This window comes from Acanthisitta chloris, unplaced genomic scaffold (assembly GCF_000695815.1).
Source record: "Acanthisitta chloris isolate BGI_N310 unplaced genomic scaffold, ASM69581v1 scaffold5481, whole genome shotgun sequence".
NCBI lineage: Eukaryota > Metazoa > Chordata > Aves > Passeriformes > Acanthisittidae > Acanthisitta > Acanthisitta chloris.
In genome coordinates this window covers 26,982-54,869 of record NW_008655377.1, presented here as the reverse complement: position 1 = coordinate 54,869, position 27,888 = coordinate 26,982, and the positions used below count along the sequence as shown (strand labels likewise).

Below are 27,888 nucleotides of genomic sequence, written 5' to 3'. Positions count from 1 at the left end.
ATAGAATCATTTGGGTTGGAAAAGATCTCTGAAGTAATTGAGTCCAGCCATCACCCCAGCACTGCCAAGCCCACCATCATGTGGGTGCCTCATCTATACATATTTTAAATCCCTGCAGGGATGGTAACCACCACTCTGGGCAGCCTGTTCAATGCTTGACAGCCTTTTTGATGAATCTTTTTTTTTATTCTACCCAATATAAACCTTCACTGATGCAACTTGACATTAGTTCCTCTGGTCATAAAATTATGGAATCATCAAGGTTGGAAGAAACCTTCAAGATGATCCAGTCCAACCATCCACTTAGCACTATCACTGTAACCCCTAAACCATATCACCCAGTGCCAGATCCAGATACTTCTTGAACACCTCCAGGGATGGTGACCTCTACTACCTCCTTGGATTGATCTATTTCAATTCATGACCAGCCTAACAGTGATTTGTTAATTTTTTTCAAATATCTAATCAGAATCTTCCCTGTCTTAGCTGAAAGCCATTTCCTCTTGCCCTGTCACTGCAGGCATGTCAGAAGAGACCATCCATCACCTGTCTACAACTTCCTTTCAGGTAGTTGTAGAGAGCAGTAAGGTCTCCCATGAGCCTTCTCTTCTCCAGACTAAACAGCCCCAGCTCCCTCAGCTGCTCCTTATTTGACTTATTCTCTAGACCCTTCACCAACTCCATTGCCCTTCTCTGGATTCACTCCAGCACCTCAATGTCTTTCTTGTAGTGAGAGGCCCAGAACTGAACAGTTTCAAGTTCAAGGTGCCTCACCAGTGCCTAGTACAGAGGGATGATTACTTCCCTCGTCCTGACAGGCACAGTATTGCTCATACAATCCAGGATGTCCTTGACCTTCCTAGCCAGCTGGACACACTGCTGGCTCATGTTCAGCTGCTGCTGACCAGTATCCCCACATCCTTTCCCACTGGGCAACTTTCTAGCTGCTTTTCCCCAAGCCTAAAGGGCATGGCACTTGGCCTTATGAACCTCATGCCATGGTTGCTTGGCCTGTTGATCCCACCGTAGAGCCTTCCTACCCCAGTAGTGTGCCTTGGGGAACAGCAGAGGTGACTGGCCACCAGCTGGATGCAACTCCATTCCTCACCACTCTTGGAGCCCAGCCACCCAGACAGCTTTTAACCAATCAGCAGTGCACCCATCCAAGCCATTTACAGCCAGTTTCTCCAGGAGAATGCTGTGGGAGACACTGTCACAGGCCTTAGTACAGTCCAGGCAGACAACATCCATAGCCTTTCCTTCATTAACTAAGTGTGTCTCCCTGTTGTAAAGGAGATCAGGTTGGTCAAGCTGGACTTGCATTTCCTAAACCCACTCTGGCTGGTCCTGATCCCCTTACTGTCTGTCAGTGTTGTGTGATGGCTGCTTGATATTAGCTTTTGACTCTAACCTGTTTTCCTATACTTGTGCCACAAATTTCCTAGTTCCTCTAGGGCCTAAACTGTTATACCTTGGCAGTGAATTTTGGAAGTCTATAGAAATTACAAGACAAACCTATGGAGGAGTCTTTATCTTTTTAGGCAAATTGGTGTAAATAAATAAATCCACAAAGAAGCTTTAACTTAGAAACATAAAATAATTTGCCATTACTGAAATATATAGATTAGGTAAATGCAGCTTTCCACTAACCTCAATTCTCTTAAGTAGCAATATTACAGTGTTTTGTGACATGGTTCAGTAATTGGCAGTAGTTCCACATTTAAGAATTCCATTCCTTTTTGGATTAATTTTAATTTTATTATGAGTCTGGACAATGGTTCCATTTAGCTTATTTATAAAAACTGGGTTTTCTTATTAAGTGATTGCTGAAAAATTCTTTACTCTGCACTCCTGGGGAGAAATGGGGAGAAATATTTGATATTTCTATATGACTCCTGAATTGTTTCAAAAATAAATCACTGTCATCAGTCTGTGAATCTTTGTGATGTTTGATGTTATGAAAACAAACACTTCTCCTGATTCTTGGAATGTGTCAAAAGATTTCATATGTGCTACGAACCAAAAAGTAATTCTTATCTTTATATTTAAAAGATTTTATTCAGCATTTAGTCATTTATTATTTGCTAGACTTGTGACTCTTCCCAGAAAGGTAATGACCAGTGAATGTTCTGAGGAACGTATATTGTTTATCAGTTTTTCTTGCGGACCATTGATAAGTGTCTTGTTTTCAGCAAACTCACATAATTTTCTCAAGACCTGTTGAGAGAAATCTCAGGAGTATCAGACTATATTATTGTTGTATGAAATGGATGCCAGTTCAGCCTTTGATTTCTTGAATACATGTTATATGTGAATATAACAGCATTGCAGATCTTTTTCAGTGCTATTCTTGAAATGCTTGAGTTGTGATTTTTGGCATATTTATCATTTCTTATTTATTTTTGTAGGGACTGGGAGCAGACAGCAAAAATCTCTATCCATTTCTACTTCCAGTTATTCAGCTAAGCACAGATGTTTCTCAGCCTCCACACGTCTATCTTCTGGAAGATGGGTTAGAGTTGTGGTAAGAATTTTTTTTATCAGTTTCTAATTTTAAAAATGTTATTTTTGTATCCCCAGAGGAAAAAAAATGGTAAAAAGCTGTGATTACTAAAATTTATGTGTTCTTGTTACCTTACCTTGGCATCATCTGTATCATTCCTTGTCTCAGAAGCCGTAAGGTTAGGAAGCTAATAGAAGAAACACAATTAAAAATAGCTGAGTAGGTAATTTATTTGCTTCTGTGCCACTGAGACCATAGGAGGAGGAGGAGGAAATTGTTACCTGGACTGAATTCAGCACATATCTCTCCTGAAGATTAGGAATACAGAGAGTTTGTCTTAAAATAGTGAGGGATTCCTTTGATTTAAATTGTAGATGAGCATTTGAATTACAAGTACTTAAGCTACAAATGATCTATTCTATTTGCAGCAAAGCTGAGATTTATAATGCTGGTGGCAGAAAGTCAAAGTGCAAGAGCTTCTCAAAACTTAGGACAGGGCCCTTCGTAACGTATCAGTTCAGATCTTAAATCTTCTGATCTTGAGCATTTGTTATTCTGATGCCTGTGCAGAAGAATGATATTTCAAGATGTCCTAGAGCATCAGAGTAATCTGGATGGAGCTGGCAGAGACAGCTGAGCCTCTAATGGCTTCTTAAATCAAGAGCAGAAGAACAGCGAAGATGTTTTACTTATCAGACATGTTATTTTAATATGGTAATCCCACAGCTAAGATCTAGGCCCAAACTGGGATTTGTTGCTGTGGCTTTAAGTGCAAGCTTAATTTACAGCTACTGTTTTCAAACCTCAGGAATTTTAAACTGTTGCAAGCAATGCTGAACATATAGTTAGGCTTTTATGTATGGTAAGCAATGCATCATTGCAGACCTAAAAAAACAAACTAAAGGCATGAACTAGTTGCAACCGCAGATGCTCCTTTGAGGTGCAGAGCACTGCACTTGTCCTTGCACCATAAATGTTCCACCCTACCCACCTTCTCTGAGTTTTCAGGCTGGGTAGTACTTAGACATTGTTGCTGCTGTCTTAATAAAAAGACAGTAGCATGTGGAGAAGAGGAGGCTCAAGGGAGACCTTATCACCCTCTACAACTCCCTGACAGGAGGTTGGAGTCAGGTGGGGGTTGGTCTCTTCTCCCAGGCAACCAGTAGTAGGACAAGAGGGCACAGACTCAAGCTCTGCCAGGGGAGGGTTAGGTTGGATATTAGGAAGAGATTTTTTTATGGAGAGAGTAATCAGGCTTTGGAATGTGCTGCCCAGGGAGGTGGAAGATTCACCATCCCTGGAGGTTTTCAAGATGAGACTGGATGTGGCACTTAGTGCCATGGTCTAGTAGTAACCACAGTAGGGTTGGACTTGATGATCTCGGAGGTCTCTTCCAACCCGGCTGGTTCTATGATTCTTTTGTTTTTCTACCTTAGCAAGACCTATGCCTATACTGATGGGTGTGTTCTAAGGCCTATTGCTGTGCTTGAACTGTGCTTCAAGTTATACATTCTGTAAGAATTATATAGATGGTTACTGGAACTTAAAATGTTTTCATCTGTCAAAATGATTTCTCAATGCTATTCATAGATCACCTGAAATATTTTGCTTGATCTATTCTTAGGTTGGTGACATTGGAGAATAGTCCATGTCTTACACCAGAGCTGCTAAGAATATTTCAGAACATGTCTGCCCTTCTTGGTAGGTCTTTTACCAATAAAATTTCAGGGTTTTTTTCCCTACTGTTTGTTGTTATTGCCTTAAGTGATGCTGCTGTGCTACAAGTACTGAGGGAATTTGCTATCAAAAACTGGAGAACAGGTTTTTATTGTCTGACTTTCCCATTTTCTTTAATATTTATTATCTACTTACCCTAGTTCTCTATTTGTAGTAAATTGAAGCTGCTTTGTATCCAAGAGATAAGACAAATATCAATTTGCTATTTCAGAGGTTATTTTAAGAAGTTCCTGAAATTTAGCACCAAATGTGCTGAGTTTTATAGATATTAATTATATGGAATACTTGCTTGTTCTGCTTACAACCAGAACAAAGTTTCCATTATTAGCTTTCCATTATTCAGTTAATAACTGAATGTTATTATGTGAACTAGATGTTTTCAAACTACCTGAATATGTCTATAAGCATTTCAGTCAAGCAGGACTGAAATTACTGTTTTGTCTGAGCTGTTGACAAAATAGAAACTTAATAATGAGAATTAGGACTCAGTGCGTAGGAAATACTGATATTTCAGGCACTCTTGCTTTGTAGTTAAAGGGAGTTTAAAAAAAATGTGATTTAATTTCATTGTTAGTATGTTTGTGTTTAATTAAATCTAGCTGTGCTTTTGTACATTGTGGAGCTAATATAGCAAATGAGTTAATTTTTTTGAGAGTAATGTGTTCATAAAATTACAGAAGTTAGCTTTTTAATTGATAGTTGTTTCAGCACTTAATGTTTTATTCTAACTAAAGGTCAGTAGAAAGTTACATCATGGTAGGTAGATGCAGGATGATGCCTTTTATTATTTCTCTTTGCATACAAGATCTCTAATAACTTGAAAGTCAAAGCTGCTCTGTTTAGTTGTGGTTTTAGTATTTAATTTACCTCTTATGTTCAGTAGCTGCCGAGTACTTACCGTTTGTCATCATCCATACCTACACATCTTTCCTTCCTCCTCCTTGTTCTGTGTTAGTAATAGATTCCTGCTACAGGAATCTCTTTTCAAGTCAAGATGTGTAAATATTCAAAATAAGTGAAAACAAGGCACATCCTGTCCAAGCACTGACATATGAAAGTAGTCACACATGCAAAACTCTCCCATGGCTGTGTCAGATGAAGTGACATTAGTGATCTGTCTAATGGGTGGGAAAAGAAGAGAAACTGCTGAAACTCCCCAGAACTTTACAGATCTTATAATGGAAAACCAGCCATGGTCATGGACTCTGTCATCTGGTCGTTATTTTTTTTTGGTTGAAGTTTTTCTATGTAAACATTGCTAAGTGTAAGCCACACTGTCATACAGGCTGTTTTCATCTAAGCCATGGAAGACATACCAGCTCGTAGCCAGCTGCTGGTGTTAGTTCAATTGGGCAAGGAAATTTACACAAAACTTTTTGTAAGAGTATTTTCCTGATGCCTCTCTACAATGATCTTATTAGATATTTTAATTCAAGATGGTGGAGCAGAAGTCCCCTTCCTTTACCAAGAACAGTTTGTCCACCAAACTGGTTTTAAGAAAATTTAACAAGCCCTTTGAGGTTTTTTGGTCTTTTATTTTGTTTTCAGACAATGATGGCTGTGGACAATGTGAATGTGAAACTTTGAAAGCTTTTGCTTTGCTCTGAATTCTGTTTATAGAAGTTCTTCTTATAGAAGTGTTATTTTAAACAGTCTTACAGGTAGTGCCTGAAGGACATCTCTTTTTTCTGTCTTCAGAAAATGCTGCTGTATATCATCTTCTGTGTGTATCTGTGTCTCAAATGGGTATGCTTTTCTTACTGAAATACTCAAGATGTTCCCTAAAGCTCAGTGTGTTTCTGTTCAATGCCATTAGAAGTGGCACCTGGCTCAGAAGAGCAAAACTGCAGTCTTTGTTTCATTCTTACTGCTTCAAATTGAGCAAGATCATTCATCAGGAATTGCAGGTCTCTTAAGCATGTGTTTCATTTGTTCCATCTTTAATATCTTCTTATCCCACTATCACATCCAAAACCTGACTTTAATTTTTTCTTGTATTTTATGATAATTGTCTTTTGAGGTCATAGGATTTCTTGTGCTTCCATTTGAGCATTAGAACTTTTGTCATCCCACTTCTGTAATTGTCTTTGGCAGGGAGAGAACCTGATTGGTGCTTGATCTTAGATAACTTTTCTACTTGTTGTCATCTGGCATTGTAAGCTGTGAGAGGAAAAAAGTTTTAGAAGTGAATCATTTAGTTATACTTCAGTTTGGTGATGAGATTCTGAATTGTGATTTCTGTTTTTTTCCAGAGCTGAGTTCAGAAAACCTCAGAAATTGCTTTAAGATCATCAACGCTTATATTTTCTTATCGTCATCTGAATTTTTACAAGTATGTTACCATTACGTAAAATTCATATTATCACCTCAGTTCCCTACTGGCAAACTGTTTTTTCTCTCATCTTGGAAAATATCATGCACACAAATTATTCATTTCTGTGTATACAAACATATTGTTCTAACATTAGCTCTTTATGGCACGTGGTGGACACTCAAATTGGATTTGAGAAAGATTATTGTTTAGAATTAATGCTTTGTGGATTGTTTTAGTACTTTGGTATCTGAAAAGGTCCTGTGCAGCGTCTTAATAGTTACTCTATTTATCCTACCAGACTAAAATTATGATTACAAAATCTAGCAAGAGTTGAACTAGAGATGCTATGCCGAGTTCTCACACCTTCATCAGAAAGTTCTTTGAGACTGATCGATTAAAAAAAACCTGCCGTGTTAAAAAATCCCAACAAAATACCTAGATTAGACATTAATTAATTCATGAATGATGAACATTTTAACAGATATGAAAAGAAGCTGGGCCTTTGGACACGTGTAATCCCTAATGAATTGAATTTTGAAACAGAGACATAGATGTAGAACTTGTTTAATACCTTCTTTCTTATTGAATTTCAGACATATGCTGCTGGCTTATGCCAATCATTTTGTGAACTTATGACGGACTTAACTACTGATGGTCAAGTTCAGATTTTAAAGGTGGAGTATAATAAAAGTAATACCCAGATGCTTAGCTCTGTGCATGTAATATTTTCAAGTAGGATGAACTTAGAACATGTAGAAAAAACCCAATGTATTTAGCACATTTTGACTCTGGAGTCAGGGGTGGTTTAAACTACTTGTTTGTAGTTCAAGTCTGTGCATGTATATAGAGACCTAATAGCTCTAGAAAAAGCTTTCCCAGTCTTTACTTAATGTTGTATGTGCATGATCTCTGTGAAATTCATTTGTGTACCATACTTGCATTTGTATCATGACATAGTGTTCAAACAGTCTTTGCCTTTGGCATGTTGCTATGCTAATAGCCACAACTACTTAAGCAGAGTTGCTAGAGGTTTCAAAGTGCTAAACCCCCTTATTTTCATGCAGACTTCAGTTGGTATTATGAAAGAGATGTGACATTGTTAAGCTTTTGCAATATTAATCATGATACTTTGAATGTGTCTTTTGAAGTCTTTCAGGAATTAGAGTTGGAATATGCACTGAAAGGTTATAGAGTAGTCACTATAGTTACTACTTACTTTTCCAGTGGCTGCACTAACAGGGAGCTCTGTGTTGCTTATAAAAACTTGAACTTGAATTCAGTTCATTTTGAATGCAATGGAGGAAATAAATTGGATCCCACCTACCTTCTTGGTGTGTGGCACAGCTGCCTGCAGAATCCCAGGACAGAAAGCAGCAGAAGCCTATAGTCCTCCCTGTTTGAGTTCCTGCTGTAAGGAGCTTAAGGACTCCAGTTCTGGAATTTAAAATGTCAATTCCATTCTAACAGTAATATTATTATTTAGAGTCTATAGTTGGGCAGATGTCTTACACAACAGCTTTTAATCAGATCCTAAAGTGTTATGATGCTGCTAACACAGAATTGTTTATTCACTTGGGTCCCAGTGTGGCTTTGTGATAGCTGCAAGGTTTGTCCAGTGTACTTTGAACACCTTCTGAGTATGCCTTCTTGATTTCAGAGGGATAACTGATATATAATCCTTGTAAATATTTTTACACAAGGGAAGATGTTTTGTCAGGCTTCATTCACTATGCTGACTCGTTAAACAAAAAATCCTCTATGATAAATATTGGGAACGGAAGCACCTGTGGGTGTTCTCTGAAACAGTGTCCTACAAACAGCTTTGGCTGGACTGAAAATAGATATTAGAACAGTTAATAAATGGATAAGGTTGAAAAATACTAATATGGACTGAAAAGATGATGTATTGTCAGATTGCTGAGGCTTGATGTGACTTGTGTTTTCTGCTTATCCTAGACAGACAATGAAAGGTTTGAAAAGACTGTGCAGGGAACAAATGAGTTAGCCAAAACTCCCAGTATCCAGGAGTATGAGTGGGGGAAAAGTTATGTTCACTTCTTTTATACGCCCATATATTAAAGGTCTACAAAACTGAGAGACGTTGAAAGAGCTCAGCTGCTTAACATGTCTCTCAAGACAAGAAATAGAGGGTATTAATTGAAGCTAGTAGGAACAAGGTTAAAAAAAGGAAAAAAGGTATTTAAGGAAGATTGGACAAGAGCACAAAAGAGTAGTTCTTTGTGAAAGTCCCACTGAGATAAGGTAGGTGGAGACTTAGAGTGTTTAAGGGAGGTACCTTTATATGCTTTATACACACCAGGGTATGCATCTGTGGTCTCTGTCTTTATGTAGAAGTAGGAGTGAGCAGCTATCACCCCATTATTCTCACAGCCTTTTCCTGTCTGCATCTTGATACAAGGGAAGAACTCAAACATAAGGGCAAAAGAAAAACTGAACAACACATTCAGGGAATTGGGTCATGGTGAGGGGAAAAAGAGCTGAGAAAGAAAGGGTAAAGATTGTAAATACTGGGAACCAAAGCAGGGTACCCAGAATAGAATGGGTTTTCAAAAAAGTGACAGGTCAGAGGTATGGCAGTAAGCCTTGAACTGCTGGTACTTCACCCTGTCAACCGACCTCAGTCTGCTGCTTTTCCTGGAACCTTAGCAATGTCCTTCTTTCCAAACCACCTCATCAGCTTTGCCAGCGCCATGAGGAGTCTGATGAGGAGGTGCTTGGCTAGGTGGGTTTCATTGGCATGTCACTTTTCATCAGGTCTGTTTATGCAGACCAGATTTGCAGAGTACTTCACTAGAATATATTTCAGCAATCCTGAGTTTTGCTGGTATTTAATGGTAAACATCCTACAAGCTCTTTGTATATATACACCAGTATACATAGTTTTAAGTCTTCTGTTATGATTTAGGAATGTACTTTACTAATTCTCTAATTTTGCTTTTGTTCTTAAGGTTGTGGAAAATGTCCTAAAGGTAAACCCTGTGTTGGGTCCTCAAATGTTTCAACCTCTTCTGCCATCAGTATTCAAGGGGATTATAGATGGGGAGGTAAGAGCTGCTTTAATTACTCTCTACTTTTCCTTTTGAACATGAAAGTACTTTCCATTATTGGGCCTAGATTTTTCATACTGATATTGCATTTTCTTTTGTTTGAAGTATATCTGATGGATTTTTGACAGCTATTTTAAAAGTCTGTAAAAGGAACATCGTAGCACAAGAGTTAAACCAACACATCCATTGCTTCTTTTGTCATGTCATGTTTGCTTTAATGAAATAGCACAATTTTTATTCTCCTGTCCTGCTGTTCCTCCACTATTAACACTTACAAGGTGCTATAATTCTGTGCTTAGTTTAATCCTTTGTAAGTGTCGGGAGTTTTCTGTTGGGTTTTTTTAAAGACAAATACTACTCCTTTTTAAGTGTACCTGTACCAGAGAAAAACACACTGGACCGGAAGACTAACTACTTTTTTTTTTCCTAATGGACATATGTAATATAAAGAGCTGAAGGATGTGAGAGTGCTGTGTGTGAGCTAGAAGAGTCTTTACGATTTTGCTGGCTTAGATGTCTTAACTTCTCCCTTTTCTCTGTCTTCAACAAACTTACATGTCAGATGAAAAGGAGTAAAATCCAATGTGTTTTAACTGTGTTGAACTTTGCAGTACTAGCAGGACAAAGAAAGGTATTTTGATCATCAGTGGGTGGAATTCTTCATGCTTTTGGCTTTTTTGATCAAAACCTTTGCTTTTTTTCCAGAGTTGAAGACTTTCAAATATCAATATTTGGCTCCCATTATTATTGAGTTAAATGAGATTTCCAGGTTTAGACAAGTAATACACAGCACTGTAATTTTTGCTGTACAGAGCACAAAGAAAGGGGGTAGATTATTAAAATGTCTTCTGATTTAAGCATAATAAATTCATTCCACAATGTTCAAAATATATTAATCTGGTTTAGCATATTCAGGTAAGTGTTGGCATTTTGTTTCTCAAGTAGACTGTTCTACAACATAGTTATATTGTTGCATGCTGAATTTAATGCTAAGAATTCTGTAGCTTCTTTTCAGAGTATTAACAAAAGATAATAAACTAGTTAACTTACTGGTTTATCCAGCTAATTTTGAGACACTTGCAAATTTAGGTTTTGGGAAATGTATAATAGCTTTTCTCTGTGAAATAAGTAAAAACAGCTTCAGAAATACTAAGCATTTCTTAATGTTACTGAAATTGTAAGCAGTAACCATAATCTAATTCAAAAGTAGTTTCTGAACAGTACAATGTACTGTTTGTTCCTTAAGATTCAGGTTTTAAAGTTTAAGGTAAAACCATCCTGCAAGTTGTCTTGGCTGTTTGAAGGAAATTGACTTTGGGATTGCCATAGTTTTACTATTGTGAGAATCAAGAAACTCTAGTAAACATTGCTCACTCATTCTTTTGTTCTTAGAGACTTTTAAATTGCAATTTGTAATTTCAAATTTAATAAAGGCATGAGGGATGCATGCAAGTATTTTCCATGTGTTGCTGCTCTGTGTGTCAATTATTTTTCTTTTAGTTAAACTAAGCCTCTGTTGTTTTGGTTTACTTTTATTTCAGAGATACCCTGTGGTGATGTCTACTTATCTGGGGATCATGGGCAGAGTTCTGCTACAAAATGCAAGGTTTTTTTCAGTACTTTTGAGCCAGGTGGCATGTGAATTGGGTCAGGAGGTAAGCTTTTTTTGTCCTTTTTTGTACTTCTGGGGGTTTTCTGCATTGGCATTTCAGCTGTATTGCATGGAGAAGTCTTGCTTTCTTTTGACCTGCAGGAACTTTTTCCTCTTTTCCATGCTTGTTCCTCCCCAGTTCACCTTTTCAAGAGCCCTTTCCCCTCCTTGCCTTTTTCCTCTGAACATCCTGCAACAAATTTTACATGTTCCCACACTTACCTTAAAACATCTCATTAATATTTTTATACATTCTCTAAATTCTTGTCATGCTTCATCCAACTATTAGCCATAGAAGCCCATTTAGTTCACATGCTCTTGTAGGCTGAGTTCCTTTCCTTGTGCTGTCCTGATGGGTCTTGCAGCATGGATAATGGTCTAACCATTCTCCTGTGAGTTTCCAGGAGTGTCAGGCTCAGTGTGCTTTGGTTTCACTAATGAGCTTACTGAGGATCTTTTGCTACAAGTGTTCTGTTATGTCTTTAAGTGACATTTTAGTCATGTTCTTATCCTTGGGTATAATGCAGTTTTCAAACAGGTTAGAGAAAAACAGAGTAAGTTCATATGCTTTGTGTGTATTAGACTGTTAGGAGCAAACTGTTTGAGTAATTCACTATTCTGAATCAGGGCCCTGTCCATGAACTAAATGCATTTCTTGCTTCTAGGTTACAGTTAATGGTGTGTGAGGTTCACGGCCTGGAAGCACTGTCATAGGAAACTTTAATACCTGTTGCTTGTTACTTCTGTCAAGTATACATAACTGTATGGTGTCTTTCCAGGACTGAATAATGTATTTAGTTGGTAGAAGAATTAAATTACCTTCTAAATATGCTGATGTACTCATAAATGAAAAGGATTGTTCTGTTTCCTATTGCAGACAGACCAAATATTTGGTAACATGATTGAAATGTGGGTTGATCGGATGGATAACATCACTCAGCCAGAAAGAAGAAAACTTTCTGCTTTGGCATTGCTTTCTCTACTGCCATCACTGAATAGGTAAGCAAACATACAGTGCCTTAAATACAGATGCTTTAAAAGCCCTTGAGAGGGTTTTTTAAGTACTTCACAATTCTGTAGCTAAATGTTCCAATGTAAGTAGTTTTATTTACTCGTTTGTCTCCAAGAGAAACCTAAAACACTAGAATTTCCATGCTGTGTTATATTAACCTTTTATTTGGCTTCATAGCATTATAGTAACATTCCTTCTATTTCATGGAAAACGTCATTTAGTAAAAGAGAGGAACCAGCACTGCAGATTTTATTGTCCATTCTCATATTAACACTGAACTATCTGCTTCTCTCAGCTGTGATTATGCAGTTGCTTTAGTTGGCATGGTTAGTATTTTGGGTCCCTTCCAGGGAAAAATGTTCAGTTTTCTTTCCTGTTGTAGGTGAGCTGAACTTTCACCCTGGTTTTCCCCTTTATGACATTCAATGGAAGAGTTGCTGTGAAAGACTGTGAAACAGGTTTTGCACTGTAGATTTCCATAGCAAACAGCTGTTCCTGTTGTTCTGTCAATAGCATTACTGAATATACATACAAAATTAAAATGAAACACTGAATAGTTTCACACTGACTTCCAAATTGTCACTCCTAGAATTAATGTATAGGACATGTTTAGGTGAGAGTTCAGTCCACAGTTACCTTCAGAGTATTATTATCTGTTTGAAATGCAGGAAGACAAGACTGCATGAGTTTATATTTAGTCTGGTGGATTTCCTGAGAAGTCTTAAGTAATGTCTATTGGGAATTTAGATGCTGCTCACAAATCCTATAGCTATTATACTATCTGTAAAGCTGTTGAATATTTAATCACTACCTAAAAAGAAAAATCAGGCAATTCTTACATGTAAAACTTGGAGGCTTCATTGCATTTAATATGCACATAAACTTTCCTTTTGTGTCCTAGATCATCAGGATAACCTAAAGGTTAACCTAAAGGTGAACCAAGCAGCTGCTTTATAAGAAAGTTGTTTTTTTTCCAGTAAATGTAACAGTGTTATGTTGCTTATGAGATATTCAAAATGATTTTAAAGAGGTGTTAGCTAAAATTTAAGGTGCTGAACTAGGTCTGTTTTCCTGTGAAGTTTCTTTTAAAGAGAGGAAGGAAAAAAGAAATTCCTTTAGATAACCATGCTTTTTTGAACTACCTTCAGCAGCTCCAGATTTCCTGCTCTAAAAGCCAATTATTTCTGGCAGTCCTTAACATAATGAAACCTCCTGCAAATGACAGGTTTATTTTTCAGATACTCAAATCATTTAAGAAAGCTGTTCCTCAGGTAAAAAGCCTCTCTTTTGACATAAATATGTCCACTAAACTATGAAAATTTTTGTATACAATTGATAGGCTGCCAAACATACCTTCAGACAGAATGTGTGAGATTGTTCTAGTAGGAGAAACTATCACTTGACAGGATCAATATGATCTGGTTTTGCCATATCATAACTCACTCTGGTTTTGCCATATCATGGGGATTATCTTAAACGTGCTCCTACATCTGAAACTTGTGTTAAAAACTAAAATTTTCAAAAGCAGGCTCCTTGTGCCAGTCCCTTTGCAGTGTTGAAGCAACATTGTTTCAAATACGATACAGGAATTAAGCAAAATGTTTTGATTAACATAAATAACATTTTCAAGAGAAGCTAAAGTTATTTTTCCCATTGAAATGCCTCACTAACCTGATTCCTGATTAGATACTACTTTGGATATCCAAAGTCAGCGCGGGATTTTCAGCTGCATAAACAACAATTTTGTCTTCTAAGGATGGACATGAGATGAGCTGTCTGGGGAAAGTGAGGGTAAGAGTCTTCCCTCAGCTTGCTGCTATAACAGTGGTCAGTTGGTACCAGTAGCAAGCTCAGTTTTTCAAGACTCTGCCTTGGGGAAAGCAGGCATCTGTGCTGTGTCTAGGACTTAGTGAGGATTTTCCTCCTTTAGCCAGTCACTTCCTCCAGCCTATAACTGCAGCATCAATTTATTTTAGAATAGAAAGGGAGGGAGTAGGCAAAGTTACTGGGGGGAAAATGAAGATAGTGTATATTCTTATTCTTTCCTCAGAGTTGTTTTATGGATAAAATATTCAGGAAGGTGTTAAACAGTGACTTTTTTTATTCTCCCTGTAAACTCTGTGGTAATACTTCATTGCTTTAGGTCCTTCTCTAGTTAGTGGTAATGTTTGTAATTACACAGATGTGGACTTGGGACTTTCTGCATTTTAGTGGAAGGCAAAGCTTCCATCATTATTCATTTAAACCCAGTATGGCAAAAGTAATGAGCATCATGAGCAAAGGATTTTAGAGCAGGTAAGATGAGATTTGCTGCAGAGCAGTTGTTCACAGTGGTTCTTGGGCCAACTAGTTGGTTATTAAGTGACAATTTATTAGCCATATTACAACCTTCTTGTCTAAGGGATATCATCCAGAGATACACACAATGACATGGTGTTGGTACCAACAGTATTGTTGCACTTTATGATGTATGTGTATTGTCCTTCAGTCTAGCATCCTGTTTATCTTCCTACAGCTGCACAAGGTGTTAGTGTTTAGAAATTCATATTAAAAAAGAACAATGACTCCTGCTTTCCTGATTAGTGTGCTGCAGCACCTTTTCACATAGCTGTAATTTCCTGGTATTACTTGGGGGTTTTGCATACATTAAATGCTACCTAATTATCTGCTTTTGCTATCTAAGCCTGGTCACTCAATATTAGCTTTCTTTGTGTCTGACAGATATGTGCATCAGTATTATTTTTCCATGTTTTGTCTTCTTACTGCCTGTTTGCCTCTCATATCTTATCCACATGCATTTTTATTCATTTATTGCAAGCTCTTGGTACTTTATAGAGTAAGTTAGAGACCTTTGTCTTTAAACTGTTGTATATAACCATAGGGTCCGGTAACTAGATTTAGGCAGTAAGAATGTGGAGTTAAGGTTCCATACTCAGTCGGTGAGGGAAGTATGCATAGACTTCCCTCATGTACTCTACTCACAATAGCTCTTACAGGAAGGACTCCTTGAAAACCACAAAAGGACTTGAAGTTTGGTAGAGGAGAATTGTATCTGAGCTACAGTGTGAGACATGGGAGGTGACATGAGCAAATCCACAAATGTCATGATTTCTTGGTCTAGTTCAGTCATATTCCAGTTTGTCTACAATCTTAATGGCTTGTTTGTGAACCTACAGCTTCAAGAGTACTCTTCAAGATGTAGTTGAGTTTTATTAGATGTGTCCTTGGTCCCTAAACTACTGCCTAGTGAACCTGGTCAGGAGCAGCAGTCTACCATTTGTTTAGGCCACTGTGGAAAAGATGTGGACCCCCAACACTATATAGGCTTCTACATTTTGAGATGCACATCTTCAGCATCCTTTGTATCTTCTGAGACTAAAAACTATACTATGTCCCCTTCTCATACCAATATACATGCATATATGGATGTAATCAGCTTGCTCACTGCACTTTTGTCACTTTGTATAATGTCAGCATTACAGTGTTTGGGACTTGAAAGCTTCCACTGATTTATTTAGCAAAGTAGATTTCTTTTGTCTTCCAGCAGTTACTATCTGTGTGCGTTAGTAGAACACAAATGATACTGAAAGATGCTTAAGAATGATAGGAATATTTACTCTCTAATAGGGACATGGAAACAGAATTTGGAAATAATTTGGAAAGATAGTGTCAGTGATTAGCCTAGTTTGGTGTGATCCCTAACTAACCACAGGTAGCATTGGACACCATGTTGAAAGCTAAGCACTTGCATTTTGCTGGTGAGTGTTATTTGTGCTATGTTTGTTACTCGTGAGTGGGAGGTTGCCAAGTTTGCTTTTACTCAAAGTCAATACTCTGCAAACAGTCCACTAATTCTGGTGCTCTAGGATAGGTTCATTTTTGGTGGGCCTACCAGTGTATAGTGGTACCATTCTAAAGTAGAGGAGACTCTACTGCGCTTGAAATTTGAAGTATTTTAATTTATCTTGTCTTTCTCCATTTTAATTTGTGGTATATGAGTAGTAGCAATGTTAATTTTTCCCCTTTGAGTCAAATATGTTTGTCTGTTGTGAGAAAAGGGAAAAGACCCCAAGAGGTTCTTCAGGTTTCTCTGCTCATTTCTAATAATTATGTAAATGAGTGTCTGCTTTTTCTCACTGTGCATTGAGTCTGATATGTCAGACAGTGTGAGTTCTGCCAGTTAGATAATTGGCATTTTGCAAGGATAAGTACTTACAGTATGCCATTATAAATCTTCATTAGGTTCTTAAAGAAGTTTTGCCTCTCTCATTTGTTAAAGTTACTTAGTTAGAATTTAATTTTCCTCTCAAGAAGCTGTCTATGCATAATTGTAGGAAATGGCACGAAAGTGCCTAATAAAATGTCATATTCTCCTCAGAGTAGTTATGTCCTAATTTATAAAGTCAGAATTCCTTACATAACTACTTGTACATCCTCCTTTCGTTATAGGGATGATGCTGTGAAGACATTTCCGTATCTTCCCCTCCATTTCTTTAGTCCCTCTAGTCACAGGTGTGCTCATCCATGCATCTAATAGACTATTAGCATTTAAAGGAACTCTAAATTATGGCTTTGCAGTTGTCATCTATGTTTGGCCTTGGATTTGCCTGCCAGGTAACAGTTTTAATGATAGGAGTGAAAAATGTGGCTTTGGTCTTAGCATGACTATCAGAGTTTGTATAATTGGGAGTGTTATGTATAGTACCACAACTTAATTGCATGTCACATCGTAGCATTGGCAAAAGGATGCACTCATTAAACTTTTCTTGTTCACAATCTCCATTAGTTTTTCTCCTACAATATGGTCTGGTCAGGAACAGACTATCTTTTCCTCTAAAAAACATTAAGCCTTGATTTCAAGGCAAAATGTACTAAGTGGTGGAAAGGAATTACATCACTAAATGCAGCTGAGCAGCTGCAGAAGAAAAACTGCAGTCATAAGGTGGTTTTTGTTTGTTTTTTTGTTTGTGGCCTCTATATAGAACTTCAGGAATCTTTCCTAAAACTCTTCTACACATGATCTACCTTAAAATCGAATATTTTAATTATAGAAAAGGTATCAAAAGATGTTAACAGGCTAACTAGCTTTCCTCAAACTCTTTGTAATGTGTTGTTTACATGTTTGCAAATTAGTTATTCAATAAGTAGTGACTGAAGTACAGCATATTACTGTAATGTGTAAAAATCACAAGATTATAACAAACTTAAAAAATTTATGTAGACTTGCAGCCAGTTTTGCACCTGAGTTTGTTCTGAACTGTTTTGCTACTTCTGCTTATCTCTCTGCCCTGTACTCCGTGAAATTTGAGACTGCCAGAGAGTAGCTGAGATTTTGGGGGACTTTTCAGTGCCCGACTATTAGGGTAAGATACCAAAAGTGATTAACATCACGACCCATGCCACTACAAAAACTCCTGCAAGTATTGTCTTGAAAAATAACATTTCATCTTCACTTAATGAAAAAATGAGGGTTTAAAACATCAGATTTTGATATTGAAGAAATGCCTAGTGTAAAGAATGTTTTTATTTTTAAGGAAGAAAGAGCTTTTGTATTTTGCTTATGGGTATTCTCTGTTAATAGTTTTTAATAACTGCTGAAGTTTTCTCTTCTTGTTGAATATTTGGAAGCTCTCAGTTGCTATTGCCAGCTGTATGCCCAGCCTGTATCACAAACCAGCAGGCGTGGTGTTGCTTTACAATTGGATTTAGTTTTGAATCGATTTCTAGGAGGTGAATTATTTATCCAGTTTGAAATTTGGTAAATTACTTTGCTTTGGATTCTTGAAACCTTTTGGTTTGAATTGCATTCACATTGAGTACATTTCTTATTGCCTTTATAGTTCAAAGAGAATATACTAAATATTGCAGTGAATAGTCAAGGCTAAAGCTGTAAATATCACTGCTATCAGCATATCACATCAGTGGGTTTCATGGATGGCCAACCTTTTCTGTGTTACTGTTTTGTTCACAGATTTACTGGTTGCTCCGTAGAAGACTTTATTTTCTGAATAAGGAAATGAAATACACTCCAACAATTTCTCAAAGTGAGCTCTTTTAGCTCAAAGTGAGCCCTTAAAGTGAGCTCTAGGAATTGCAATGGCAAGGGGTGGGGTAATGGGTTCAAACTGAAGGAGGGGAAGTTTAGGCTAGATATTAGAAGAAAGTTTTTTCCTGTGAGGGTGGTTTGACACTGGCACAGGTTGCCCAGGGAGGTGGTGACTGCCCTGACCCTGGGGGTGTTCAGGACCAGGCTGGATGAAGCTTTGAACAACCACCAACCTGATCTAGTGAGGAGGTGTCCCTGCCCAGGGCAGGGGTTGGGGCTGGGTGACCTGTAAGGTCCATTCCAACCCTTAAATTCTATGGTTCTGTGATTCTCTTAGTTTCACAAGAGCTTACTGTTACATTATTTTACCAGAGTCTAAAGTCAAATCAGGTTTATAGAAGGAAGACTTACTTTCTTATCCTCAATAGGACAGTATAATTTTGTAGTTGCCTACTGTTTCTCAGGATATTACAAGACTTGCTTGATAATTTAATAAAAAATAATAAATGCCAAGTTTAAAATGGAAAATAAGCTTTGTAATTTAGAAATAGATTTTGTGATGTATGTTTAGTACTGAGGGTTTATAAAACAGGAATGGGTTTGCTTGGTTATTAACTTGGTATTACAATTTCTATGCCTGTTTCTCCTCTTTGTAATTATCACTGTTGCTCTTTGAGAGTGGAATAGCACTTTGTGGAACAGAGAAATTTTCAGTAAATGAAGCTGCAAATTGAGATTTTTACTTAGAAATATGAAATACTAGGAGGAGTTTGCAATATTTGAGACAATCAGAAATTTTTAGATAAACTAGACAATAATGAGAAAAACAGAAATGGTTTTGGGGGTCTGATAGGCTAATAAGGTGTCCACAGTTCACCTGCCAACTGGATGATAATGAAAGGTTCATGTGTATGCTACTCAAGCAGAAGGTTAGTACCTGAATTACTTTGATTTGTGGTCATATCTGGAGACAATGTGGGCAGAAGGTAGTAGGTACTTGAAAACAAAGCAAGAAGATTGTGTCATAAAGTACTGTGGAGAATAAAAGAAGGAAGGAAGGAAGACCTGCATGAGGTCTATTATTTGCTAAACAAACAGTGGGAGGGCAACAGATAGTTTCAGTCTTACAAGCTTAAAAGAATAATTACAGTGCTAAAACCTGGTTGTTCTCATTTGTGGGCTTTAACACAATTTTGTAGTGATTATGAGAATGAAATCCCTCTTCAGAAGTTGACTTTAGACCCTGTTTTTGAATGTGTTGCATGTTTTCTGCTACACATGAACAGGATTTGGATGACTGTTTTATGCTAGCTAACATTAATTATATTGGCTTTAATCTGACATTTGGAAAGGATGAATCAGGTGCTGGTATGTTCTTTCAGTTCCTTTGACCTGTCTGTCACTTCATGCACAATTTGACAAATTGCTGTTACTCAGCCTTCATGCTTGTATTGACAAGGACTCACTGTTGAACTAGATTTTAATGTTGAAAAGCAGAAACAGTAGTAACCTTGTCAATGTTAGGATATTGAGATAAAATTCACTTCAGGATTCCACAGTAATTTTCTCTGTTGCCATGTGAAACTGTGTTCAGATACAAACCTAGTATTTCTCTTTCTGGAGAACAAAATTTGCAGTGAATAAATATCACTATGACAGCTGCCTAAACTTGTTGGAAAGAAATGCTTGTGGGTTTTCCTGTTTTTTTTCCTAATAGTTTTCATCTATTAGTGAATTTTATTGTCTAAGTCCAAGCCAGTTTGGGTAATGCTGATCCAAATTACATGTGTATCCCAGGCTTTTTTTTATGGTTTTCCCCCAAATGGGATCAGTTATGTGGCATGTTACTCTGCCTCTCATTCTTAACAGATAGTGCTTTCAGATACTTCATCAGCATGTGAAGCAGTACCTGTAAATTACAATCCAATTGGATTTACAAGTGACATATTTACAAAGCATAACACAGGACTTTCTCTAGATTTCCTAGTGCAAATTGGAAGGACGCATGACCTGGATTAAGATGGGAGGGTATTCTCCTCGTTTTGGATATGGGATCCAAGAATCAGAAAGGTCAGTTATCTGTTGAGAACCTCAGTGGCATCTAAGGTTCAAGCTAAATTTTTGTGAGTATTGATAAGGTACTTCCTGTACAAGACCACAGAGACAATCAGCCACTTACTAGGCACCAGCTTTCATTTATCTTGCCACTACTCTACTGGGTTATGTAAATTTTCATGCTATCTGATATCCCACAGAGCCTCATCAATTCCCTTAGTCTTTCAAAATCTGTTACTTCTGACATTTTGCAAAAAGGGAGAACTATTAACATTTGCCTTTTAAAACTTTTTTTCCATTTGACTTGCATCTTGTAGGGATTGTTTCACACAGCACATCTTGGGAGAAATAATTGATTTTTTTTTTTTACACATATAAATATCAGCATAAATGGACTATAGGTAGTGAAGCTGAGGTAGAAGATAATTTCCTGGTTGAAGACACTTTACATTTTTGGTCAATCTCTGTTTTTCCTTCTCATCTGATTCTATTTGATCTGGATAATCTTTTTCAATTACTCCTACTGTTCTCTTCCCCTTACCCAGGATACTTCACCAATCTTCCTGAGAGCTGTTCAAACCTATGCACTGTTTTCCCTTTAAGCAAATGATGTGCCATTTTACTTTACTTTTCCTTATGCTGACTATTATTTTAAATACCATGAAAAAAACTAAAACATGAAAATAAATAGTTATATCTAAAGAACAGTTAGTTTCCATATTGATTTATTTGTGTCAGGAAATAAGAACCAATTGCTGTTGTAATTCTGGTTGTAATCGATACAGGCTTTGTCTAAAATAGCCCATGGACCAATTTTACTGGTCCTGCTGATTTCTTATTTTGTATAAGATATTTGGAAGAAAGCTTCTTCAGAAGCATGTCCTTGTCTATTTTGCTTCCTTTTCTCATGTGTTTCATGTGTTTCAGCTTGGATTATATAGACAAAGATATTTGGGTTATTTTTCACCCCTTATTGTGAGCTCAGGCTTCCTGTGTTGAGGTCATTGTAGCTGGAGTGACAATTCTCCTGCTCTTGTGCCTCTTCCTAAGGCTGCTGGTGGATTTCATCATCTTTGTTTTGCTGAGCAGAAGGTTTTGGTCCAGTAAAATGATGGGTTTGTAGTTACATTGGTATTTATAGGCTTAATCTCCCCTTTCCCCCTTTGGTGATGTGACTGGACTTTGCAAGTGTCCCGTCCCTGTGATGAATAAATTGAGGATGTAATCTCTGGTCCTTAAATGAGCAAGGTATTTATAGCCCATGTTTGTACTGTTTATTTGTACAAGGGACACTGCAGGAAATGAAAGCTGTGCACCAAAGGTGTGGCTCTCAGAACCGCAGTCCTCTGAGGACAAACTGGCTTTAAAACAGGTGGCCTGAAGTGAGACTTTATAGTGTGCGTGGGTCAAGTCTGAAACACAACAAATACACAGCAGTGTAGTCATGTGGTTCTCACCTGAGAGACTTCCTGGGGTTTCCAGGGTGTGCCTTGCTGAGTGAGGGAAGCACCTGGGCTCCTCCCTCCAGGCTGTCCTCTCTGCTGGGCCCCTAGGTGTGTGTGTGTGTGTGTGTGTGTGTGTTAGACAGAGAGAGAACAGTGCAGTTGTTGCTAGTGATTCAGTAAAACATTTCAGATTCTGGCTGAAAGATGAAAGAATTACAGATAATGCAACATATTGTTGCAAATAGTATTCTCAAAGTTATAGCTAACTAAGATAAAACTCTTTTGAGCTCTTGTAGTTAAACCAGTAGATTTACAAAGTGCAAACTGAAAAGCAGCAGTTACAGGCTAGGACAGTCCTTGGTTTTCTAGAAACAAATCATTGAGATTTCCTTTCCAACAATACTTCTGAAGCACAGATAAAGTGGCTTCCTGTCCCAGGGTTTCCTGTATCCATGGCAACCTCACTTTAAGCACTTCTTTTTTAGTTTCCTGAGCAAACTGTTACAAATCCTGGGGCAAAAATGTGAGTGCTCCAGTACACAGCAATACTGCCTTTACAGAGGTCTCACGGATGAGTGTAGTCACTCAGCTCATACCTGAGTCCAATGAACTGCACGCGGCAAAATACCAGGAATAATGAACTTCAGATTTGGGGTAAGGAGTTGTTCTTGTTTGATTTTGAATGTAACTCAGCTTTATAAAAGTAAAATTCAAATTACAGTCAAGCTGCCAGTGAAAGGAAACTTGTTTCCAATTTGCATTTCTACTTGAATGTTTTTGAAACTCTTTGAAACTATAAAAAGTAGTTAAATAGTATTTTGAATTTAATAGAAGTCATTCTTTTGGAAGCTTACATGCTTTTATGATGCATACAATTAAGTATTTTCTGGCAGGGTTGTCAGTACATTTATTTCATTGCTCGTTTACTCTGAAAATATTTCTTCAGTGTAGTTTGAACTTAGTAAGTTTTAAGTTCTAAACTGCTTGTTTGGTGTGAAAGAATATGTAAAATACCAATCCTGAGAGCAATAACTCTATTTTAAAGACTGTACACATTGAATCTTTAAGCTTTTGAATTAATAATATTTATATACTTCTTTTTAGCTCTACTAGTGAAGTCAGAGATGAGTAAGAAGGCCAAAGACAGGGATATGTGTGTTCTGCAAAGTTCTCCACCCTGTCCAGGAGCATTGCTGTGTATGCTTAATTGTTTTCTTTTGTTGCTGCTCCAGAAGGAGGCTTTTGGCTGTCCCTCTGCTTGCCAGCTCTGCACAGGGAGGCAGGTTAGCTGTCGTAACGCGGGGCTCTCGAGCATCCCTCGGAACTTTCCAAAATCCGCAGTTCTTGTGTACCTCAGTGGAAATAATATCTCACGTGTCACTCCAAACGAACTAAGAGGCCTTCAGAATCTCGCTGCACTCTACATGGATAACTCCAGTGTTTTGTATGTACACCCAAAAGCTTTTGTGGAGCTCCCCAGACTGTGTTACTTGCATCTAAATAACAATAATATTAAACGCCTGGATCCAGGGATCTTTGAAGGTCTCTCCAATCTTCGTTGTTTGTACCTTCAGAGTAATCAAATAGCTTTTGTTCCCAGAGGATTATTTAGTGATCTCCTTTCTGTTAGACACTTAACGCTTCAAAGAAATCGTCTCAGTGTCCTTGGGAGTGGGACTTTCTTGGGAATGAGAAGTCTCCAAGCACTAAACCTAGGCAATAATAAGATTTCACGGATATCAGATTCGGCATTTCATCATCTTGAAAACCTTGCATATTTGTTTCTCGAAGGTAACAACTTAACACTTGTGCCATCGAATGCTCTTGGAAGGCTCCAAAATCTTGAAAGACTTTCTTTGTCTCACAATCCCATTGGATCAATACAACCTTTTGCATTTAAAGGACTTAACAAGCTTAGGTATCTGTCTTTAAGAAACGTCAAGCTAAAATGCATTGCTGTAAATGGATTTTTTGGATTAAACAACCTTACCCAGTTAATCTTAAGTTATAATGATTTAGAAAATATTAATTCCAGCACTTTTAATTTATTAAACAATTTAATGTATCTGCAGCTAGACAGAAATAAAATAGCCAGCATTGGCGATGGTACCTTTGAAAAAATGGGACAGTCACTTAAAATACTCAGTTTAGCATTTAATAATATTACAGAGTTACAACCTGAAGTGCTCAAGCCCTTAGTATCTTTAACTCATCTACAGGTAAACTCTAATCCTTGGAACTGCAGCTGCAAAATGCTTGGGCTACTTAACTGGCTGGCATCATCTCCTGTTTCTGTAAGGATTGACTGTCAGAATCCCCAGAGTATGCGTGGTAGACCTTTGCATTACATTAAGTGGACTCAGTTTGCAGACTGCATTAGCCCCACTGCCAGCCCAGACACTGCCTGGGGTCTGGGATCCATCGGTGTCCGTCGCAGTGCTACCACTCTGCTGATGGCATGGCATAAGGGAAACAGGCACAACACACTTGAGCAGTTTGTCAAAGCAGAAACTAAGGATGTTGCTCTATGGGGAGAAACTACAGCTACATCTGCTACCCCACTGCCCTATGCAGAAAATGCTGTTGAAATTCCATCACAGATAACTACACACTTAACAACATTACCAGTGCAAATATCAGCACAGATTATACCTACTAACAGAACCGTACAAGAAGAAGATTTGTCTCCAACAGGTGCTGCTCCTGTGTCATTAAAAACATCTCTGATTTGTACACAGCAAGTTGAAAAGCTGAACCAGGCTTTTGACATTTTACTAGCCTTCTTCATTCTGGCTTGTGCTGTGATCCTGTTCTTAACCTGTAAAGTTATCCAGTTTAGGCAGAAACTAAAAGTGCTGGAAAACTCAGGGGAAAAGAGAATAGAGTATTATGGCTTTTATCAGCCTGGCAGATACAACATAGCTGACCCAGTGCAGTCTCTAACTCGGAAAGCAGTGGGGCACCCAGAACTGGACCAAATTAGGCTGCTCAAGCGAACTGCATCAGAAAGTCAGGCACAGGTCATACTGTTTGAACATTCATCACTGTGATTTATCTCATTTGATTTGGTTTAACTTTACTGTGGTATGAAAAGTCAAGAAATCAAGAGCTCGGTTGTCTAAGGATACCTTTTCTGATTAAAATCAGCTGGTTGATAGGATTGTGGAAAACAGCATAATATGTGTTCTGCATCATCATCATTTGTTTTCTGAATGTTTTGAAGTTTATTGACTGTTTTATTGCCTGTCATTTAAATTTGACATGGACAGGTTTATCATCCTCTGACCCTGTTTGTAGGAATCCTTCACCTATAGCTCAGGTATACATGCAGTATAAAGTGCACATATATTTATTTTGCAGTACTTAATGGTATTAAGTTCCTATAGAAACTCCATAGCTGACTTGAAGCTTGAAGCAAACAAAACATCAGTTCTTAGCAGGATCATGAAGCCAAAAATCTTGGGGATAGAGGAAAAAAAAAGCAGTGCTTCATGTACTTATTGTAATGCAGTTTCTAATATACAAAGTTGTGTATTAAGTCTGTATAATGAATATATTAAAGTGAATTTTTTATTAGAGTGTATCTGTATCATTTTATGAAATACCCCAAAACTGGAGTTAATGGGGAAACTAAATTTCTGTTGAATTGAAAAATTAACCAAGTTTATTATGTCTAAGGTAATAGAGCTTAATTATTGTCAATAAAAGAGGCTTTGTAATCTATGTAGTAATAGTTTGAGGGACTTCTTGGCTAGATACAAGGTACAAATTGAAAAAATACACTACATTTTAAATACATAATTCTAAATTAATTGCTGAAAACATTTACATACTTGGTTTATTTGGAAGCGTCAGGTCAAAGTATGTGTTGGTAGTGAAAGCTTCATCTTCAAAATCTGCTCTTTTCCTTTATAGTTTGCATTTGTTGTAACTTTTTTTTCTTTTTCAAATACTGGTGTTCTGTTTATATTATTGTCAGATTATGCCTAGTGTGTTGTAGCTTTATTTTCATCCTGAATTTCTGTGCTATTTGTTTTTTTCTGGTTGTTACTCCAGTATTTCAATGCTCTGTCAGGAAAAAGTCATAAACATGTGTTTGAAAGTCCAATCTTGTAAAATTTTCAGCTAGCTGAGTGGCATTTGCTTTTGCAGATACTGTTTGTCTCCTGCAGGCCCATGCCCTAGAGACTTCAACTGAGTGGTTTACAACTTAAGAGTTTACAGTTGGATCACTTTGCTTAAGGAAGAATGGGAAGAAAGTTTTGATAGTCTGTTCTCCATGGTGTTGATTTAAATTGTGTTAGAAGTGTTTCTGTTCCAGGATCCAGCCTGGAGACTGGGGCATTCTCCAGATGAGCCAGATCTGCCCTCAGGGTTCTTGTTCTATCCTGTCTGCTGCCTGCTGGTGTAACTCATGTGCATGGCTGTGTTGTGCAGGTACTTGTCCTGTTTGTCCACTTGCAGTCTATTTCCAGGAGTCACACATATTATCTGCTACCAGTACATATACAAACCTTGACTGCACAGAGTGGGTGTTCAGATGTGCCTTTGTCGTTGCTTTTTATGTGTCTCTATTGAATATAATGAAATACCAATTTACTATACCATAATACTGTGTATTTTACTGTGTAATAGATCAAATACTTCTAGGGAATGCTCAGTTCAGCTATTGGACAAAAGCTTAAACAGCTTTGTTTTGCTTGGGGCCCAGAGAGGAACTCTATTAGGAACTGCAGTGACAGGACAAGGGGTAATGGGTTCAAATTGAAGGAGGGGAAATTTAGGCTATTAGGAAAACGTTTTTTACTGTGAGAGTGGTGAGACACTGGAGCAGGTTGCCCAGGGAGGTAGTAGATGCCCCAACCCTGGCAGTGTTCAAAGCCAGGTTGGATAAAACCTTGAGTAACCTGCTCTGGTGGGAAGTGTCCCTGCCCATGGCAGGAGGTTGTGGCTAGATGACCTGTAAGGGCCATTCTAACCCCTAAAATTCTATGATTCTATGAGTAGAAACTATCTTTAAATAGTTTTCTACTTGTAGATCAGATGTTAAATATAATGGGCAAATGATTTTAAGGAGCGAAAACACTGGCTGTAAATCATGATTTATTTTTTTAGGTGGCTAGTCCACTACAGTCTCTTCCTCTTTAACCCATTTTTGTTCCTTTCTGCCTCTCCCATGTAATTCCTTGTGATAAATGTTTAATTTGTTTTCATTTAGTAACAGCTGCACCATTGGTGCTTGCATAATGGTAGATAGTTTTATGTGCTGTATTTCTAAATTTTCAGTTTTATATGGTTGCCTTCAGAAATAATGGACTTAAAATTCAGTGAAAAGTAGTTCAGTTTTCATTGCTAGAAATGCTGCTATGCCTTTATGTTGTGGGAGTGGGCAAAGGTCGAGACCAAACAAACCTAATTCTAAAGAAATCTGTCAGGGAACAACTCTGTTATTTTAGGCTCTGGTTTCCACAGCTGCTCTCCACAGCAAAGCACGAGAGGTTCTCTCTGAAGGTGCTTCCTTTTCACTGACAAGCTGCTGTAAGAGTTGTTTGCCAGGTATGAGTCTCACCATTTGTAGTGACAAAAGGAAACTGGTGCTGTCACAGCTGTTTGTCCCAGCAGAGAGCTGGAGCAGTTGAAAACTCTCCTTTGGAGTGGAGACCTCCTCTAATATCCAGCCTGCCGACACTGGGGTTAGACTAACAGGGAACTGAGAGATTCATGATTCAGTTGTGGGGGAAATGCCTTTCTTTTGCAGTTAGTGTCTTTTGTGTTTCAGTGTTCACACCAGGAAACAGAACCTTGCATGTACACATGTGGTTCATGTGTCTTAACTATTAAAATCATTGGGGAAATGTGTTAGAAGACTGAGTTGCATCTGCCCTCATGCAGCAAAGTGGTGTTTCGTGGAGATCAGGTTTATGGTCAGCCAGAGGACTCCCCTGGAAATGTTACAGATGCTACATCACTGCTGGAGGAGCTCCCTAGTACTTGTGCAGCTGTACTAGGTGTGTGGGTGTGTAATAATCATGTGCATCGCTCACAGTACGTGCAAAG

General features: G+C 37.8%; 2 protein-coding genes across 2 annotated transcripts in view; both read left to right on the top strand.

The window, feature by feature from the left end:
* The window catches only part of IPO11 (importin 11), a 69,903-nt gene that overhangs the window by 31,690 nt on the left and 10,325 nt on the right, over positions 1 to 27,888 (top strand). The window contains 7 exon segments of the mRNA XM_009083871.1: positions 2,409 to 2,524; positions 4,128 to 4,204; positions 6,493 to 6,572; positions 7,148 to 7,228; positions 9,524 to 9,619; positions 11,164 to 11,277; positions 12,151 to 12,272. Coding sequence (XP_009082119.1) covers positions 2,409 to 2,524; positions 4,128 to 4,204; positions 6,493 to 6,572; positions 7,148 to 7,228; positions 9,524 to 9,619; positions 11,164 to 11,277; positions 12,151 to 12,272 — 686 coding nt within the window.
* LRRC70 (leucine rich repeat containing 70) lies at positions 22,956 to 24,881 on the top strand. Its single transcript, XM_009083870.1, has one exon. The coding sequence runs from the start codon at positions 22,956 to 22,958 to the stop codon at positions 24,879 to 24,881; it is 1,926 nt and encodes a 641-aa protein (XP_009082118.1).

Coding starts and splice junctions, on each gene's coding strand:
- LRRC70 (XM_009083870.1), top strand. CDS start 22,956: ATGAGTAAGAAGGCCAAAGACAGGGATATGTGTGTTCTGCAAAGTTCT.